The sequence below is a fragment of the Chiloscyllium plagiosum genome, unplaced genomic scaffold (assembly GCF_037043375.1).
Source record: "Chiloscyllium plagiosum isolate Xiang-an unplaced genomic scaffold, Cpla_swu_hap1 HiC_scaffold_28, whole genome shotgun sequence".
In the NCBI taxonomy this organism is placed as follows: domain Eukaryota; kingdom Metazoa; phylum Chordata; class Chondrichthyes; order Orectolobiformes; family Hemiscylliidae; genus Chiloscyllium; species Chiloscyllium plagiosum.
In genome coordinates this window covers 8,509,236-8,526,973 of record NW_028270166.1, presented here as the reverse complement: position 1 = coordinate 8,526,973, position 17,738 = coordinate 8,509,236, and the positions used below count along the sequence as shown (strand labels likewise).

At 43.5% G+C, this 17,738-nt stretch overlaps 1 protein-coding gene across 6 annotated transcripts in view; it reads left to right on the top strand.

Moving 5' to 3' along the window:
* The window catches only part of arhgef18b (Rho/Rac guanine nucleotide exchange factor 18b), a 209,846-nt gene that overhangs the window by 153,711 nt on the left and 38,397 nt on the right, over window positions 1-17,738 (top strand). For all 6 annotated transcript variants that reach the window (XM_043721419.2, XM_043721416.2, XM_043721417.2 and 3 more), the window contains one exon: window positions 10,114-10,181. In XM_043721419.2, coding sequence (XP_043577354.2) covers window positions 10,114-10,181 — 68 coding nt within the window. The remainder of the gene's footprint in view (window positions 1-10,113; window positions 10,182-17,738) is intronic.

Below are 17,738 nucleotides of genomic sequence, written 5' to 3'. Positions count from 1 at the left end.
TTCGTACAGTGGCTCTGAGGGCGGAGCAGATAATGGAAAGCTGTGTTAATAATAGGCAATCAGTAGGCATCTGGTTAATTTTGTGCTTAATTTGAGTAAGATTGTTTTGGCAGTTGAAATAGCAATTGTCTGGTATTAAATGGCAGTTACTGTAGCAGGTCCCCAGTGTTACTCCTGCGCTCCATGCTTGGTTTGGGCAGAAAAATGCTACATCCAAAAACAACTTTCGAAATTGCTTTGAATGCTCCTCTTCCCCCCAATGCAAGCTTATGGAGCCATTGTCAGCAAAAGGTTATTGGCATCTTTTTCCATTACAGAGTGACCATTCTAACGTGTGTTTTGAGAGTAACTGTTGCACAAGCAGGGGTAAGGATAGCAGGCAGAGCTACCATGTATTACCACACCCAGTTATGGGGACTGAACCCATGACACTGGCTTTATTTTGCACAACACTAGTCATCTACTCAACAGAACTAGACAGAAGTCATCTCTGACCGAGAGACTAGAAGGTTTGGGTCATTCTTTTTGTAAAGAAAACCCTTTTTTTTGCGGGTAGCTGACATTACTCATTAACAGGCTCTCTAATTTCCACAGAGGGTCCCTGTGAATGTTTAATTATCTGCAGGAAGTTCCTGAGTATGAGGTGAGACAAGGGATTGTCTCCAAGAGATGCTTCCCTGTTATCAGACTGCTGAATGGACCTCTCTAATTTCAAATCTAATGTTGACCTTGCTTTTGTGCACCTCCTGTGCATTTGTAACCTTGTATGCCTTGCTATGTCTAACCAGCTGTATATCTTTGTTTGCTGTTATCTGCCTGTACTTCGGTACGTGTGACAACAATAGATCAAATCAACAGAATGTGTCATTATCTGAAGGCTTGTGTAAGATCTTGAGTATTTCTGCAATACCCTCACGAAGATGTCTTTGGACTGTGGGAGGAAACCAGAGCACCCAGAGCAAACCCGAATGTATAAACTCCCCACACAGTTGCCCGAGAATAGAATCAATCCCCTGTACCCAGTGCTGTGAGACAGCAGTGCTGAGCCACTGTGCCACCCTGTTTCAGGAGACAAAATCTGCAATTGAACTGCTGTGTGTATTTCACTGTATGAGTGAGCATACGTCAGCATTTTACAAAGCAGTTATATCTTAGAGGCATTCAGGTGACAAGTGTTGAATTTATGTAGTCACTTGTCTCAAAGCTGTTTGTTGTAAAAGATAGTGTTACTCTTGCTTTAAATAGTTTTTTTGTCTGATATATTGAAGAATGGATGTCGTGGAAATGTGGAACTTTTTCAAGGAACAGATACGACGTATCCTTGATATGTATGTACCTGTCAGGCAGGAAAGAGATGGTCATGTGAGGGACCCTTGGTTGACGAGGGAGGTTGAATGTCTTGTAAAGAGGAAGAAGGGGGCTTACATAAGGTTGAGGAAACAAGGTTCGAGTAATGTTCATTTATACAAGAGCAAACTCCCTAGTACTTGGGAGGCTAAACAAAGTGTTTGGAATATATCACCCACTCATTCAGTATTTGTTGTAAGGAGAGTTTAACTGGACACTTTTTTTAAGTAAGGGAGTCTTGGCTACTTGCTTGAAGTGCACATCTTCGACAGTAGTGTGTGCCAGAGGTTCCCAACTGTGGTTAATTGTTTTACTATTTCCTTAGTATCCTCTATCACTGAGTAGGAGAAAGTGAGGACTGTGAAGCTAGTGATCAGACTCAAATAGTGTGGTGCTGTAAAAGCACAGCAGGTCAGTCAGCATCTGAGGAGCAGGAGAGTTGATGTTTCGAGCATAAGCACTCCATCAAGAATGTGGGCAAGGGCCCAAGGGGGCTGTGAGATAAATGGGAGGGTTGTGGGGCTAGGGGGAAGGCAACTGGGAATGCAGTAGGTAGATGAAGGTGAAGGGTGATGGTGATAGGTCGGGGTGGAGCGGAGTGAATAGATGGGAAGATAGATGGACAGTTGAAGAGGGTGCAGCCGAGTTGGAGGGTTGGATCTGGGATAAGGTGAGGGGAGGGGAGATCAGGAAATTAGTGAAATCAGCACTGATCCTGTGTGGTTGGAGGATCCCAAAGCAGAAGATGAAGTGTTCTTCCTCCAGGCCTCAGCCAGAATTTGGCAGTGGAGGTGGCCCAGGACTTGCATGCCCTTGTCGGAGTGGGAGGGGGAGTGGAAGTGGTCGGCCACATGGCGGTGGGGATGATTGGTGTGTGTGTCCTGGAGATATCAGAATGGTGTGTTGCTTCCCTGGTGCCAGGATCAAGGATGTCTGAAGGTGCAGAATGTTCTCACGGGGGAGAAGGGCCCACAAGAGATCATTGTCCACATTGGAACCAACGACATTGCAAGGGAAAAGGTTGAGAGTCTGAAGGGAGATTAGAGAGTTAGGCAGAAATCTGAAAAGGAGGTCCTCGATAGTAGTAATATCTGGATTACCCCCAGTGCTACGAGCTAGTGAGGGCAGGAATAGGAGGATAGAGCAGATGAATGCATGGCTGAGGAGCTGGTGTATGGGAGAAGGATCCACATTTTTGGATCATTGGAATCTCCTTTGGGGTAGAAGTGACCTGTACAAGAAGGACGGATTGCACCTAAATTGGAAGGGGTCTAATATACTGGCAGGGAAATTTGCTGGAGCTGCTTGGGAGGATTTAAACTAGTAAGGTGGGGGGTGGGACCCAGGGAGATAGTGAGGAAAGAGATTGTTGTACACACTTTGTGTGTACAAGAAAATTGTCTAATTCAATATGTGGATGTACCTGCTAGAGAAGGTGCAGAACTTGACCTACTGTTGGGAAATAAGGCAGGGCAAGTGGCTGAGGTGACAGTGGGAGTGCACTTTGGGGCCAGCAACCAGAATTCTATTAGATTTAAAATAGTGATGGAAAAGGATAGACCAGATCTAAAAGTTGAAGTTCTAAATTGGAGAGAGGCAAATTTTGATGGTATTAGGGAAGAACTTTCAAAAGCTGACTGGGGGCAGATGTTTGCAGGTAAAGGGACAGCTGGAAAATGGGAAGTCTTCAGAAATGAGATAACAAGAATCCAGAGGCAGTTTATTCCTGTTGGGGTGAAAGGGAATGCTGGATGACTAAAGAAGTTGAGGGTTTGGTTAAGAAAAAGAAGGAAGCATATGTCTGGTATAGACAGGATAGATCGAGTGAATCCTTAGAGTATAAAGGAAGTAGGAGTATACTTGAGGGAAATCGGGAGGGCAAAAAGGGGACATAGTTTTAGCAAATAGAATTAAGGAGAATTTGTTAAGGACAAAAGGGTAACTAGGGAGAGAATAGGGCCCCTCAAAGATCAGCAAGGCGGCCTTTGTGTGGAGCCATAGAAAATGGGGGTGATACAAAACGAGTATTTTGCATCTGTATTTACTGTGGGAAAGGATATGGAAGATTATAGACTGTAGGGAAATAGATGGTGACACCTTGGACGAATGTCCATATTACTGAGGAGGAAGTGCTGGTTGTCTTGAAACGCATAACGGTGGATAAATCTACCAGGACCTAATCAGGTGTACCCGAGAACTCTGTGGGAAGCTAGAGAAGTGATTGTTGGGCCTCTTGCTGAGATATTTGTATCATCAATAGTCACAGGTGAGATGCCGGAAGACTGGAGGCTGGCTAACGTGCCACTGTTTAAGAAGGGTGGTAAGGACAAACCAGCGAACTATAGACCAGTGAGCCTTACATCAGTGGTGGGCAAGTTGTTGGAGGGAATCCTGAGGGACAGGATGTACATGTATTTGGAAAGGCAAGGACTGATTAGGGATAGTCAACATGGCTTTGTGCGTGGGAAATCATGTCTCTCAAACTTGATTGAGTTTTTTGAGGAAGTAACAGGATTGATGAGGGCAGAGCGGTAGATGTGATCTCTATATGGACTTCAGTAAGGCGTTCAACAAGGTTCCCCATGGAAAATTTGATTTGCAAGGTTAGATCCCACGGGATACAGGGAGAACTAGCCATTTGGATACAGAACTGGCTCATAGGTAGAATGCAGAGGGTGGTGGTGGAGGGTTTTTTTTTAGACCAGAGGCCTGTGACCGGTGGAGTGCCACAAGGATCGGTGCTGGGTCCTCTACTTCTTGTCATTTACATAAATGATTTGGATGCTAGCATAAGAGGTACAGTTAGTAAGTTTGCAGATGACACCAAAATTGGAGGTGTAGTGGACAGCGAAGAGGGTTACCTCAGATTACAACAGGATCTGGACCAGATGGGCCAATGGGCTGAGAAGTGGCAGATGGAGTTTAATTCAGATAAATGTGAGGTGCTGCATTTTGGGAAAGCAGATTTTAGCAGGACTTATACACTAAATGGTAAAGTCCTAGGGAGTGTTTCTGAACAAAGAGACCTTGGAGTGCAGGTTCAGAGGTCCTTGAAAGTGGAGTCACAGGTAGATAGGATAGTGACAAAGGCATTTGGTATGCTTTCCTTTATTGGTCAGAATTTTGAGTATAGGAGTTGGGAGGCCATGTTGTGGCTGTACAGGACATTGGTTAGGCTACTGTTGGAATATTGCGTGCAATTCTGATCTCCTTCCTTTTGGAAAGATTTTGTGAAATTTAAAAGGGTTCAGAAAAGATTTACAAGGATGTTGCCAGGGTTGGAGGATCTGAGCTACAGGGAGAGGCTGAACAGGCTGGGGCTGTTTTCCCTGGAGTGTCGGAGGCTGTGGGGGTGACCTTATAGAGGTTTACAAAATTGAGGGGCATGGATAGGGTTAATAGGCAAAGTCTTTTCCCTGGGGTCGGGGAGTCCAGAACTAGAGGGCATAGGTTTAGGGTGAGAGGGGAAAGATATAAAAGAGACCTAAGGAGCAACTTTTTCACGCAGAGGGTCGTACATGTATGGAATGAGCTGTGAGAGGAAGTGGTGGAGGTTAGTACAATTGCAACATTTAAAGAGGCATTTGGGTGGTTATATGAATAGAAAGGGTATGGAGGGATATGGGCTGGGTGCTGGCAGGTGGGACTAGATTGGGTTGGGATATCTGGCTGGCATGGATGTGTTGGACCAAAGGGTCTGTTTCCATGCTGTACATCTCTATGACTCTATGTTCCCTGAAATGTTCCACTAGTTGGCATCCTGTCTCCCCAGTGTAGAGGAGGCCACATCAAGAGCAACGGACACAGTAGATGAGGCGTTTTGTGATGCAGGAAAATTTCTGCCGATGTGGAAGGATCCTTTGGGGCCTTGGATGGAGGTGAGGGGGTTCCATGATTAAATCCCCAGACTTGCGATTGCTTAAAAAAAATTGAAATCTTTTGCAGTTTTTGTCAGACACCTTTTGTGATGGGTGTTGTGTTACTGTATATAGCATTTCTCAGTTTATATCCTACACAAGAATATTGCCTGCTAGGATTCCCAGACTTGAGTTATGCCAAATCCTTGATTTCCATTTAAATTATCCACTTTTTAAAAAGATGAAAAGTTTTAAGCATTTATATCTGAAACTATTACATTTCAAGTGAACATAATAGCATAAGAAATAGGAGTTGGAGTAGGCCATTTCGTCTCCTTTATTTTGCCCTTCCATTCAGTACAATCGTGGTAAAATCTTTTACCTCAACTCCACGTTCCCTTCTACTCCCGGACTTATTACTTCCCTGGGAGACCAGCCTCAGACTTAAATATACTCAATGATTTCTAGTGGCTGAGGTATTGAGAGTCGATACCATTTGAGGACTCTTTTAGTGTCATGGTAGTCATAGATTTATATACCCTTCAGTCCAACTTATTCACACCGACCAGATATTCTAAACTGACCTAGTTCCATTTGCCAGCATTTGGCCGATATTCCCCCCTCAACCCCTCCTATTCATATATCCATCCAAATGTCTTTTTAATTATTGTAAATTTCCTCCACCTCTGGCAGCTTGTTCCATACATGCACCACCCTCTGCATGAAAAAGTTGCCCCTTGGGTCCCTTTTAAATCTTTCCCTTTTTCATCTTAAACCCGTGCCCTCTAGTTTTGGACTCCCCTACCCTGGGAAATGGGACTATTCACCCCATCCATGCCCACTGTGACTTTATAAACCTCTCTACTGTCACCCCTCAGCCTCTGATACTTCAGGAGAAAAAGCCCCAGCCTATCCAGCCTCTCCCTATAGCTCAGACCCTCCAACCTTGAAGCCAGGAGGCATGTGTTCATCACCCACCTTTAGTGTGTAATAACATTTGTAAGCAGGTTGAATAGAAAATACAAGGAGAAAGTGAGGTCTGCAGATGCTGGAGATCAAAGTTGAAACTTTATTGCTGGAACAGCACAGCAGGTCAGGCAGCATCCAGGGAACAGGAGATTCGACGTTTCGGGCACAGGCCCTTCTTCAGGAATTCCTGAAGAAGGGCCTGTGCCCGAAACGTCGAATCTCCTGTTCCCTGGATGCTGCCTGACCTGCTGTGCTGTTCCAGCAATAAAGTTTCAACTGAATAGAAAATACCAATAACTGTACCTTTAGCAGTGTAGCACTGCTCTTGGTACTGTACTATAGCACCGCCTTGAAATTGGAGCTCAAGGCATAAGGTTGAATCCCCAGTCTTCTGACTTGTATATTGGGAATGTTGCCTCCTAAGGTAAAATGAATACAATATATTGTGTAGAAGGAGAGTGGGGCTCCCTTGCCCTGTTTTGTGACGCTTGAAGCTTAACCAAGCCCTTCTGGTAGCGGGGCAAGAGTTAGAAATACTCATATCTATAAATAAATTCCAATACATTAGTGTAATGTTAAAGTCTGATTTGTTATATTACGATAAATTTTTAACTTGTGTAAAACGTTGAGCTGGAAAAAGCACAACAGGTCAGGCAACATCAAAGGCGAAGGGGAATCGAAGTTTCATGTCGAATCTTAAGTCGGGACTGAGGAAAGGTCCCAAACTAAAACAACGACTCCCCTTCTCTGCTGCTTGACCTACTGTGCTTTTTCCAGATCCACACTTTATCAGCTCTGACTCTCCAGCATCTGGCTCCTAAAGTCTGCCCGAGGCCTTTCAACATTTTGTTTACGTGGCACCCCTATTTAAAAAGGAAGACATTCAGTACTACTGCAGTCACCTCCATGTGCAAATAGCCTGTGCTAGAAATTGAGACTTTTCTGGTAAATATTTTTAATCAACCTGTTCAGATGTGTTACGACCCACCTCTAGAGCAGGTGGGACTTGAATTTGGGCCTTCTGCGATACCACTATGCCTCACATGTTAAGATATTTTGGAGTGGAATATCCTTTCATGAAGCGACAACTGAAAGCAGCCAGTAATTTAAGTAAATATTTACCATATTAGCTTGATTTGTCTTTTTGGTTTTGGTCACACTTAGAACTGAAAGTACCAAGATCTGCTAAAGTTCCTGTGGAGTGCAATTTAGCAATAAACTATTGAAATAAGTCATCACCGTCGAGTGGTTTTTTTATAAGCTTAAAGTGCATTTTTGCTGTTTTATTTTGCTAAGATTGAATAAGCAGTTAATTAGGTTTATAAAGTCCTCCCTTAAGTAATGTGTCAATTAGTTCTGAAGGGTAAGTCAACATTTGTTAGACAAATCCAAAAGCTAATTTGCACACAGCAAGGTGCAGAATTAGACATTTGATTAATTTGTCTTTTGATATTGAGAGATGAGTTTTGGCCAGGACACTGGAGTGTTTCCTTCTCTTTGAAGAATGTTTTAAATAAAATCCTTTTATACCTACCTGAACAGGTGATCTGGGTCCTAGTTTAAATTTTTAGTCCAAAATCGTGGCACCTCTGATAGTGCAGTACTCTGAGATGTTGACCTAGTTGACTTGCTGAAATGGGACTTAAATCTACAAGTTTGTGCAATTGGCCGAAAGCAATGACTGTTGTCATTGCAAAAGTTACAATGATAATCTTGTCTGTGGTCTTAGTCAAAGATTGCACTACACTGGGTTATAGTCCATCAGGTTTATTTGAAATTGCAAGCTTTTTGAGCACCCACTCCTTCCTCAGGCAGCTTGGTCTTATTGACAGAGCTATAAAGTATGTTTAACTCTGACAATACTGTTGGGGCTTTGCTGTGCCTCCTTATGCAGGAATGTTTGACCATTATGTTCAGGCCTAGGGGTTTTGCAGGGTTTTTCCTGTTTGAAAGCTAGTGACATATTGTCAGCCAGCAAATCGTCCATTTTTTTAAACCTATTTTTAGGTTTCTTTTTCTAACTAGCCTGTTCAGACATGGGACTTCAATCTGTGCCTCTCAGTCCAAGGGTAAGACACTACCACTGAGCCACAAGAGGACCCTCCAATAGTCCAGGATTTGAAAAAATGACCTGCATCAAAAGGATTAATCCCATTAAGAGCAAAGTGAGATGTGAACTGAACGGGACAAAGCAGTCAAACCAGTGAGATTTCTGACCATCTAATTATTTGGTTGTAATTGTGCTCGCTGAGCTGGAAGGTTTGTTTTCAGACATTTTGTCACCATGCTAGGTAACATCATGTGTCTTGGTCTGTTAAGGTGGGTGATATCATTTCTGATTCTTTTTCTCAGGTTTGTAAATGAGGTCCAAATCAATGTGCTTATTAACGGAGCTTCAGTGTGAATGCCAGGCCTCGAGAAATTCCTGTGCGTGTCTGTTTAGCCTGTCCTATGATTGATATGTTGTCCCAGTCGAAATAGTGTCCTTCGCCTGTATGTACATATCTTACCAATCTCTAAGAAAAAGAACCGGAAATGATATCCCCTGCTTTGAGATCAAGCCACACAAATAGAAAGCGGGACAGAACACCAACGCTTCACTGGAGGCTCACTGATGATGTTACCTAGCATGGTGACGAAACGTCTAAAAACAAACATTCCAGCTCAGCGAGCAAACTTACAACCTAAACCTTAACCTGAACAATATATCTTCTCCAAAATCTCAAATATAATTATATCTAATAAACACCAGGAGAATGTGAGGACTGCAGGTGCTGGAGATTATAGTCGAGAGTGTGGTACTGGAACAACACAGCATGTCAAGCAGCATCCGAGGAGCAGGAGAATCGATGTTTCGTGGATAAGCCCTTCAAAAGGAATGAAGGGCATATGCCCGAAACGTCGATTCTCCTGGTCCTTGGATGCTGCCTTACCTGCTGTGCTTTTCCAGTACCACACTCTCGACTATAATAACCAGCCAGAGAAATATTTCCACAGCTTCAGCGATCACGTGAGATGTTCACTTAAGTCATGCACCATGCACACTACTGACCATTTAATTCTGGGTGCTTTTGTCTGATAGGTAATTGCCAGCTGTTGAGAGTTTATCAACAATTATTTGGGAGCTGAATCAAGCACAAGTTGCTCACTTGCTTTGAAAGGAGTACTTCCTCCTATCTCTTCCCTGCTATAACTCCTGCTTGGGCATGTGTGGCAGTTAAGGTTGGAATTGCACGAGTAAAATGAATGGCCATTTGCTTTAAGAATCCGGCTGTGTGCAGATGTGTTAATAGAATGACAATAAAATTACAATGTGAAATTTTTGAATTTTCTGTCCTTTTTAACATTCATCTTATTGGCTCAATGACTGGTTAAATGTGCCATAGATAAGGGAAGGGTCACTCAAATAAAAACCATACAGGTTTGAGAAGGTTTGTCCCCTGTCTCAGCCAGGCAGGACTGACACTGTACTTGTCAACTCTGCTGCTAGAAATGGGGTCTAGAAAACCCAGCAGGTAACTGCCCATTATCCCTCAATCCAGGTGGATGATTCAGCATCTGCCTCCCCAGCCCTTCTTTCCAATGGCTTGCAGGCACTCGCTGTCTAGACTTCACTGCAACATGTGAGATTACTGCAGTAGTATCCTCTTTCCCCTGAGTTACTTCAAGGGAGTGATGGCTCGTAGTGAGTGAACACTGCAGTTTTGTGCTGGATGGTTATAGTTTCTGTTCAGCGACAGTGGTGGTTTGACATGCCTGTTGAGGAGATCAGACCCAAACCCAGGCCTTCTGGCCAAGAGGAAGGGACACTATCGTGGAACCACAAAGGCCCATGGTAATGTTTTACTGTTAACAACTTCAAGTGGTCTGTACAAACTAAGAGTTACTGGCTGATGTAAGGTGGGATGAGTTATGTTGATGGTTGTATGTTTCTTTGCAGATTGTGCAGTGAATGTACACAAGAATTGTCGGATGCTTCTAGCTGAATGTACCACTCCTAAGAGCAAGGTTAGTGTGTCTGATTTTCTTATTTTGGGTACCGATTATTCTACTTGTACTGCTGGTGCGTCGTTTATTGTTGTTAATAGTGATCTATCCTGGTTTCGTGAGAGGGGTGCAGGTAGTTTCTTTGGAGTCATGTTAACTCTGAAGAGGTGAGCCTGGATCCAGCTCCATTCTCATTGCACAGTGAGTGATCAGTTACTGAAATAGGCAGCTTTCCAGTAGCACGGAGTACCTCACTGGCTCAGTTCTGGAACCTGGAGAAATTTACTTCCGTCTGAGAGCTGGGAAGATGCTTCTCATTTCAAGCCAATATTTTCCTGGAAAATGCCCCAAATTAGTCAAATAGCATGAAGTTTATCAATGCTCTGTGCAGGTAAGTGCATGATTTCGGCGAAGTCATTTAATTTAGCAGATTGTAGCCTTGCTGTTGAAATTGAGCCACTTTGTATTGTCTAACTGATTTTATCCCTGTAACTTTTCATTTCCCTATTTGTGTTTTTGTCCAGTTGTCCAGACTTCTCAATCAGGCAGGCTTGCTGTCACCTCTTGAAAATTCAGATTTCCTGCTTTTGATTCATGTAAACTTTTTTCATTTCATACTGTGAATCTTAGTCTTTCTCTGATTTTCAAGTTAGGAATTACACCAGTGAAGTCTCATTGAAGCTGATGCATTTTTAATATTTTGAAGTACTCTCCTTGTTTTAGGACAACTAGAACTGCATCCTGGTTTTACACCCTCTCAGACCCTGCATCTGACAGATTTATATAGTTTTTTTTTACAGTGACAGACCCTGTGTGACCAGAACTATATCCTGCTTCTGTATATTGACAACCTTCTACTTACCATCTGAAAGACTGAAGGCGGAATGGCACTTTCTAAAACATTGGCACCAGTTAAAATATTCTGGCAACTTCACTGTAATTGGGTGGTAATAGTTTGGAAAATAAACTACACACTAAAGTAGGGTCTCCTTGTGTATCTCATTCATGGATTTCATATTGAGCTTGATATACTAAAAGTTTCAAACATGCTACTCGTCTGTAAATTGGCTCTTTGCTGTTATTTTTTAAGTTCAGACTTGGAATGTGGGCATTGCTGGCTAGACCCAGTAGTAATTGGCTGTCCCTAGATGACCTTGAGGATGTGGTAATGAGCTGCTGCTTTAAATTGCTGCAGTCCACTTGTGGTTTTTGTTTAAACTTCCTAGCAATTATTGTAACTGAGTGGCTTTCTAGACCATTTCAGAGGGCTGTTGGGAGTCAACCACATTGCTGTGGGTCTGGAGTCACATTTGGTCTAGATTAGAGTGGTGCTAGAAAAACACAGCAGGTCCAGCACCACACTAATCGAGACTCTGGTTTCCAGTATCTGCAGTCCTTGCTTTTGCCCTGGAGTCACATGTGGGTCAGATCAGGTGATGGTTGATTTCCTTCTCTCCAAATGGAGTTTTCTGACAATTGGCCGTGGTTTCGTTGTCATCATTTAGATATTTTATTAAATTTTAAATTCAGCCATCTACTGTGGCAGGATTCAAACCCAACTCCCAGAACGTTAGTTGACTTTCTGGATAAATAGTCTAATGGATAATACCATTAGATCATTGCCTCCCCTGTCAAATGCTTTATCTTTGTTCAAAGTTTGTGCGAAGATTTGTAGCTCGGGTACTCGTTGCTGTGGTTCTGTTCGCCGAGCTGGAAGTTTTTGTTGCAAACGTTTCGTCCCCTGGCTAGGCGACATCATCAGTGCTTGGGAGCCTCCTGCGAAGCGCTTCTTTGATGTTTCCTCCGGTGTTTATAGTGGTCTGTCCCTGCCGCTTCCGGTTGTCAGTTTCAGCTGTCCGCTGTAGTGGTTGGTATATTGGGTCCAGGTCGATGTGTTTGTTGATGGAGTTTGTGGATGAATGCCATGCCTCTAGGAATTCCCTGGCTGTTCTCTGTCTGGCTTGCCCTATGATAGTAGTGTTGTCCCAGTCGAATTTATGTTGCTTGTTGTCTGCGTGTGTGGCTACTAAGGATAGCTGGTCGTGTCATTTCGTGGCTAGTTGATGTTCATGTATGCGGATTGTTAGCTGTCTTCCTGTTTGTCCTATATAGTGTTTTGTGCAGTCCTTGCATGGTATTTTATACACTACATTAGTTTTGCTCATGTTGGGTATCGGGTCCTTCGTTCTGGTGAGTTGTTGTCTGAGTGTGGCTGTTGGTTTGTGTGCTGTTATGAGTCCTAGGGGTCGCAGTAGTCTGGCTGTCAGTTCCGAGATGCTCCTGATGTATGGTAGTGTGGCTAGTCCTTTTGGTTGTGCTATGTCCTCGTTCCGTGGTCTTTCTCTTAGGCATCTGTTGATGAAGTTGGGCGGGTATCCGTTTTTGGCGAATACCTTGTATAGGTGTTCCTCTTCTTCTTTTTGCAGTTCTGGTGTACTGCAGTGTGTTGTGGCCCTTTTGAATAGTGTCCTGATGCAGCTTCGTTTGTGTGTGTTGGGGTGGTTACTTTCATAGTTTAGGACTTGGTCTGTGTGTGTGGCTTTCCTGTATACTCTTGTCGTGAATTCTCCGTCTGGTGTTCTCTGTACCATCACGTCAGGAATGGGAGTTGGCTATCCTTTTCTTCTTCTCTCGTGAATCGGATTCCTGTGAGTGTGGCGTTGATGATCCGGTGTGTTTTTTCTATTTCTGTGTTTTTAATGATTACAAACGTGTCATCGACATATCTGACCCAGAGTTTGGGTTGAATTTGTGGTAGGACTGTTTGTTCTAACCTTTGCATAACTGCCTCTGCTATGAGTCTCGAGATTGGTGATCCCATAGGTGTTCCGTTGATTTGTTCGTACATCTGGTTGTTGAATGTGAAGTGTGTTGTGAGGCACAAGTCCAGTAGTTTAAGTATGCCGTCTTTGTTGATAGGTTCAGCATCCTGTTCTCTGTTCTATATGTCCAGTAGGTTGGCTATTGTTTCTCTGGCTAGGGTTTTGTCAATCGAAGTGAACAGTGCCGTCACGTCGAATGATATCATGGTTTCTTCAGATATACGAACAAATCAACGGAACACCCATGGGATCACCAATCTCGGGACTCATAGCAGAGGCAGTTATGCAAAGGTTAGAACAAACAGTCCTACCACAAATTCAATCCAAACTCTGGGTCAGATATGTCGATGACACGTTTGTAATCATTAAAAACACGGAAATAGAAAAAACACACCGGATCATCAACGCCACACTCACAGGAATCCGATTCACGAGAGAAGAAGAAAAGGACAACCAACTCCCATTCCTAGACGTGATGGTACAGAGAACACCGAACGGAGAATTCACTACAAGGGTATACAGGAAAGCCACACACACAGACCAAGTCCTAAACTATGAAAGTAACCACCCCAACACACACAAACGAAGCTGCATCAGGACACTATTCAAAAGGGCCACAACACACTGCAGTACACCAGAACTGCAAAAAGAAGAGGAGGAACACCTATACAAGGTATTCGCCAAAAACGGATACCCGCCCAACTTCATCAACAGATGCCTAAGAGAAAGACCACGGAACGAGGACATAGCACAACCAAAAGGACTAGCCACACTACCATACATCAGGAGCATCTCGGAACTGACAGCCAGACTACTGCGACCCCTAGGACTCATAACGGCACACAAACCAACAGCCACACTCAGACAACAACTCACCAGAATGAAGGACCCGATACCCAACATGAGCAAAACTAATGTAGTGTACAAAATACCATGCAAGGACTGCACAAAACACTATATAGGACAAACAGGAAGACAGCTAACAATCCGCATACATGAACATCAACTAGCCACGAAATGACACGACCAGCTATCCTTAGTAGCCACACACGCAGACAACAAGCAACATAAATTCGACTGGGACAACACTACTATCATAGGGCAAGCCAGACAGAGAACAGCCAGGGAATTCCTAGAGGCATGGCATTCATCCACAAACTCCATCAACAAACACATCGACCTGGACCCAATATACCAACCACTACAGCGGACAGCTGAAACTGACAACCGGAAGCGGCAGGGACAGACCACTATAAACACCGGAGGAAACATCAAAGAAGCGCTTCGCAGGAGGCTCCCAAGCACTGATGATGTCGCCTAGCCAGGGGACGAAACGTTTGCAACAAAAACTTCCAGCTCGGCGAACAGAACCACAGCTTTACCTTTGATTGAAAAGTGAAATTTTAAACTTAATCCAATGCTGTTGAATATTGTTGCTTTAGACCTACCCAAATGGGAACGGTTGGAAATGGTGAGCGTGTAGCCTATGCATATTCAAGCTTCTGTTTGTTTAAAGGGATAGGCAAATTCAACATTGGATATTGAGGCAGTTTAGGGTGACCTTTGGGTTTTCTGAGTGCTTATTAAATGTGCAGAAAGTCTAAACTTTGCTAGTCGGAAGGTACTCATGGTATAAATTGTGACTAGGGTCTTCTGAAATGGTTTAAATGGAACCTGAATTTGTTACAACCCTGAATTAGCTCCAAAAGCTAGTGCTTCCAAATAAACCTGTTAGACTATAACCTGGAGTTGTCATTTTTATCTTTGTACACCCCAGTCCAACACTGGCATCTCCAAATCCTGAATTTGTTAGGTTATGAATTGTGACTTTGAATAACTGACTGCAGGTTCTTCCTGGGTTGGGTCGGAAAGGTACATTTGGCGTTCGAGCAAAGATCCCCCTTGCCCTAAGGAATCACCGAATGGTTAGAGCACAAAGTGGCCATTCAGTCAATCATTGTCTCCCTGTCCACGGAAGGAGCTGTTTCACCTTGTGCCAACCCCTACCTTTCCCCTGTCCCCACTGATGTTTTTCTTTTCACGATAATGTTTCACATGTAGACAGGGTGGTTAAGAAGGCATTTAGCATGCTTTCCTTCATTGCTCAAACTTTTTGGAGTATAGGAGTTAGGATGTCATTTGAGGTTGTACAGAACATTGGTAAGGCCTCTTCTAGAATACTGTGTCCAGTTCTGGTCACCCTGTTACAGGAAGCATATTATGCTGCACAAGTTTCAGAAAAGGTTTACCAGGTTGTTGCCAGGAATAGAGGGTTTGAGTTATAAAAATAGGCTGGGACTTTACCCTGAAGCGTAGGAGATTGAGGGGTGACTTTGTAGAGGTTTATAAAAGCATGAGGTGGACATAAGGTGAATGGCAGTTGTTTATTTCCCTAGGGTGGGGGATTTCAAGACTAGGGGGCATATTTTTTTAATGTAAGGGGAGGAAGATTTAAAAACGACATGGGGGCAACCTTTTTACAGTGATTTGTATGTGGACTGAACTTCCAGAGGAAGGGTGGATGTGGGTACAGTTACAGCATTTAAAAGCATTTGGATAAATTCACGAATAAGAAATGTTTGAAGGGATATGGGCCAAGGACAGGCAGGTGGGGTTAGTTTAGTTGGGGATTATAGTTGGCACGGACTGGTTGGACCAAACGGTCTGTTTCCATGCTGTATGGCTCTGACTGTGATGATTCAATTCCTATTTGAAAGCCTCAGTTGGCCCTGCTTCTGCCACACTCTTGGGCACTACATTCCAGATCTGAAATATTTGTTGCATACCTCCTTCATGTAAATCTTGCTTGTTTTGCCAGCCAGCTTTAAATCTGTATCTGCTGGTTCTCAGACCTTCTGCTAATGAGAGTAGTGTCTCCCTACTGACTTTGTATGGACACTTCATGGATTTGAAAACCCATATCAAATCTGCTCTCAACCTATAACACATTCCCAACTTTATTGATTTATTTACATAACTGGTTCTAGGGATGAGAACTCCACTCTCCTGAATCATCTCTAATAACGTTTACATTTTTCTTCAAGTGTGATGTCCAGAACTTGACACGATATGGTCATTTAACCAAATCGGAATTATTATGCAGGTATAACAGAACTACCTTGCTGCTGTATTTTATGGCACAATTCAGAAAACCCAGAGTGCTGTAGATATTTCCCTAACCAGCCTGTGTAGAGATGGTCTGGAGCAGGTGGAACTTAAGCCAGGCCACCTTGTCCAGGGATTGTACCACTGCACTACAAAACCCCTTCCAGGGTGCTGTATGTTTTAGTAACTGTGCTCGTATTCTGGCCTGGCAATGATTAACAGATATATCAGGTCACACTGCTTCAACACCACCAGTTGAATTGTACCTTTTTGTTTCTGTACTTTATATTGACTAAAATGAGTCACTTCATGCTTCTCTGCATTCAATTTCATCTGCCATTCTTGTTTGCCCATTTCACCAGCTTGAACCACCTCATGATTCACAATGCTTATAGATTGCATGCCAATTGTGCCCTGGACACTAAGATTGAGGATGTTAATATAGATTGGGAAGAGCAGGGTTGCCTTAGCTGGCAAAGTAAACTGTATTGGCAGGTTTGATTTTCTCCAACTGTAATGTCTCATTTGGATTGTCAGGATTGGCACTGGCACCAGCAGCATAGAACATTACAGCACAGTACAGGCCCTTCGGCCTGAGATGTTGCGCCAACCTGCGAAACCAATCTGAAGCCTGTCTGCCCTACACTATTTCACTTTCATCCATATGTCTATCCAATGACCATTTAAATGCCCTTAAAGTGGCGAGTTGTCTACTGTTCCACAGAGGCTTCCACGCCCCTCCTACTCTGACAAGAAACTGTCTCCAACATCTGTCCTATATCTATCACCCCTCAATTTAAAGCGATGCCCCCTCGTGCTAGCCATCACCATCTGAGGAAAAAGGCTCTCCCTGTCCACCCTATCTAACCCTCTGATCATCTTGTATGTCTCAGTTAAGTCACCTCTCAACCTTCTCTCTAACAAAAACAGCCTCAAGTCCCTCAGCCTTTCCTTGTAAGACCTTCTTCCATACCAGGCAACATTCTGGTAAATCTCCTCTGAACCCCTTCCAATGCTTCCACATCCTTCCTATAATGTAGCAACCAGAACTGTACGCAATACTCCCAAGTGCAGCCACAGAGTTTTGTACAGCTGCAACATGACCTCATGGTTCTGAAATGCAATCCCTCTACAATTAAAGCTAATACACCATATGCCTCTTTAACAACCTTTATCAACCTAGATGGCAACTTTCAGGGATCTATGTACATTGACACAGAGATCTCTCTGCTCATTTACACTACCAAGAATCTTACCATTAGCCCAGTATTCTTTAATTCTTTAACTCCTTCCAAAGTGAATCACCTCACACCTCTCCATTTACCACCCCTCAGTCCAGCTCTGCAGCTTATCTGTGTCCCTCTGTAACCTGCAACATCCTTCAGCAGTATCCACAACTCCACCAACCTTAGTGTCATCTGCAAATTTACTAACCCTTCTACACCCTCATCCAGCTCATTTATAAAAATGGCAAGCAGCAGTGGTCCCAAAACAGATCCTTGCGGTACACCACTATAACTGAACTCCCAGATGAACATTTCCCATCAACCACCACCCTCTGTCTTCTTTCAGCTAACCAATTTCTGAACCAAACCGCAGAATCACCCTCAATCCCATGCCTCTATATTTTGTGCAATAGTCTACTATGGGG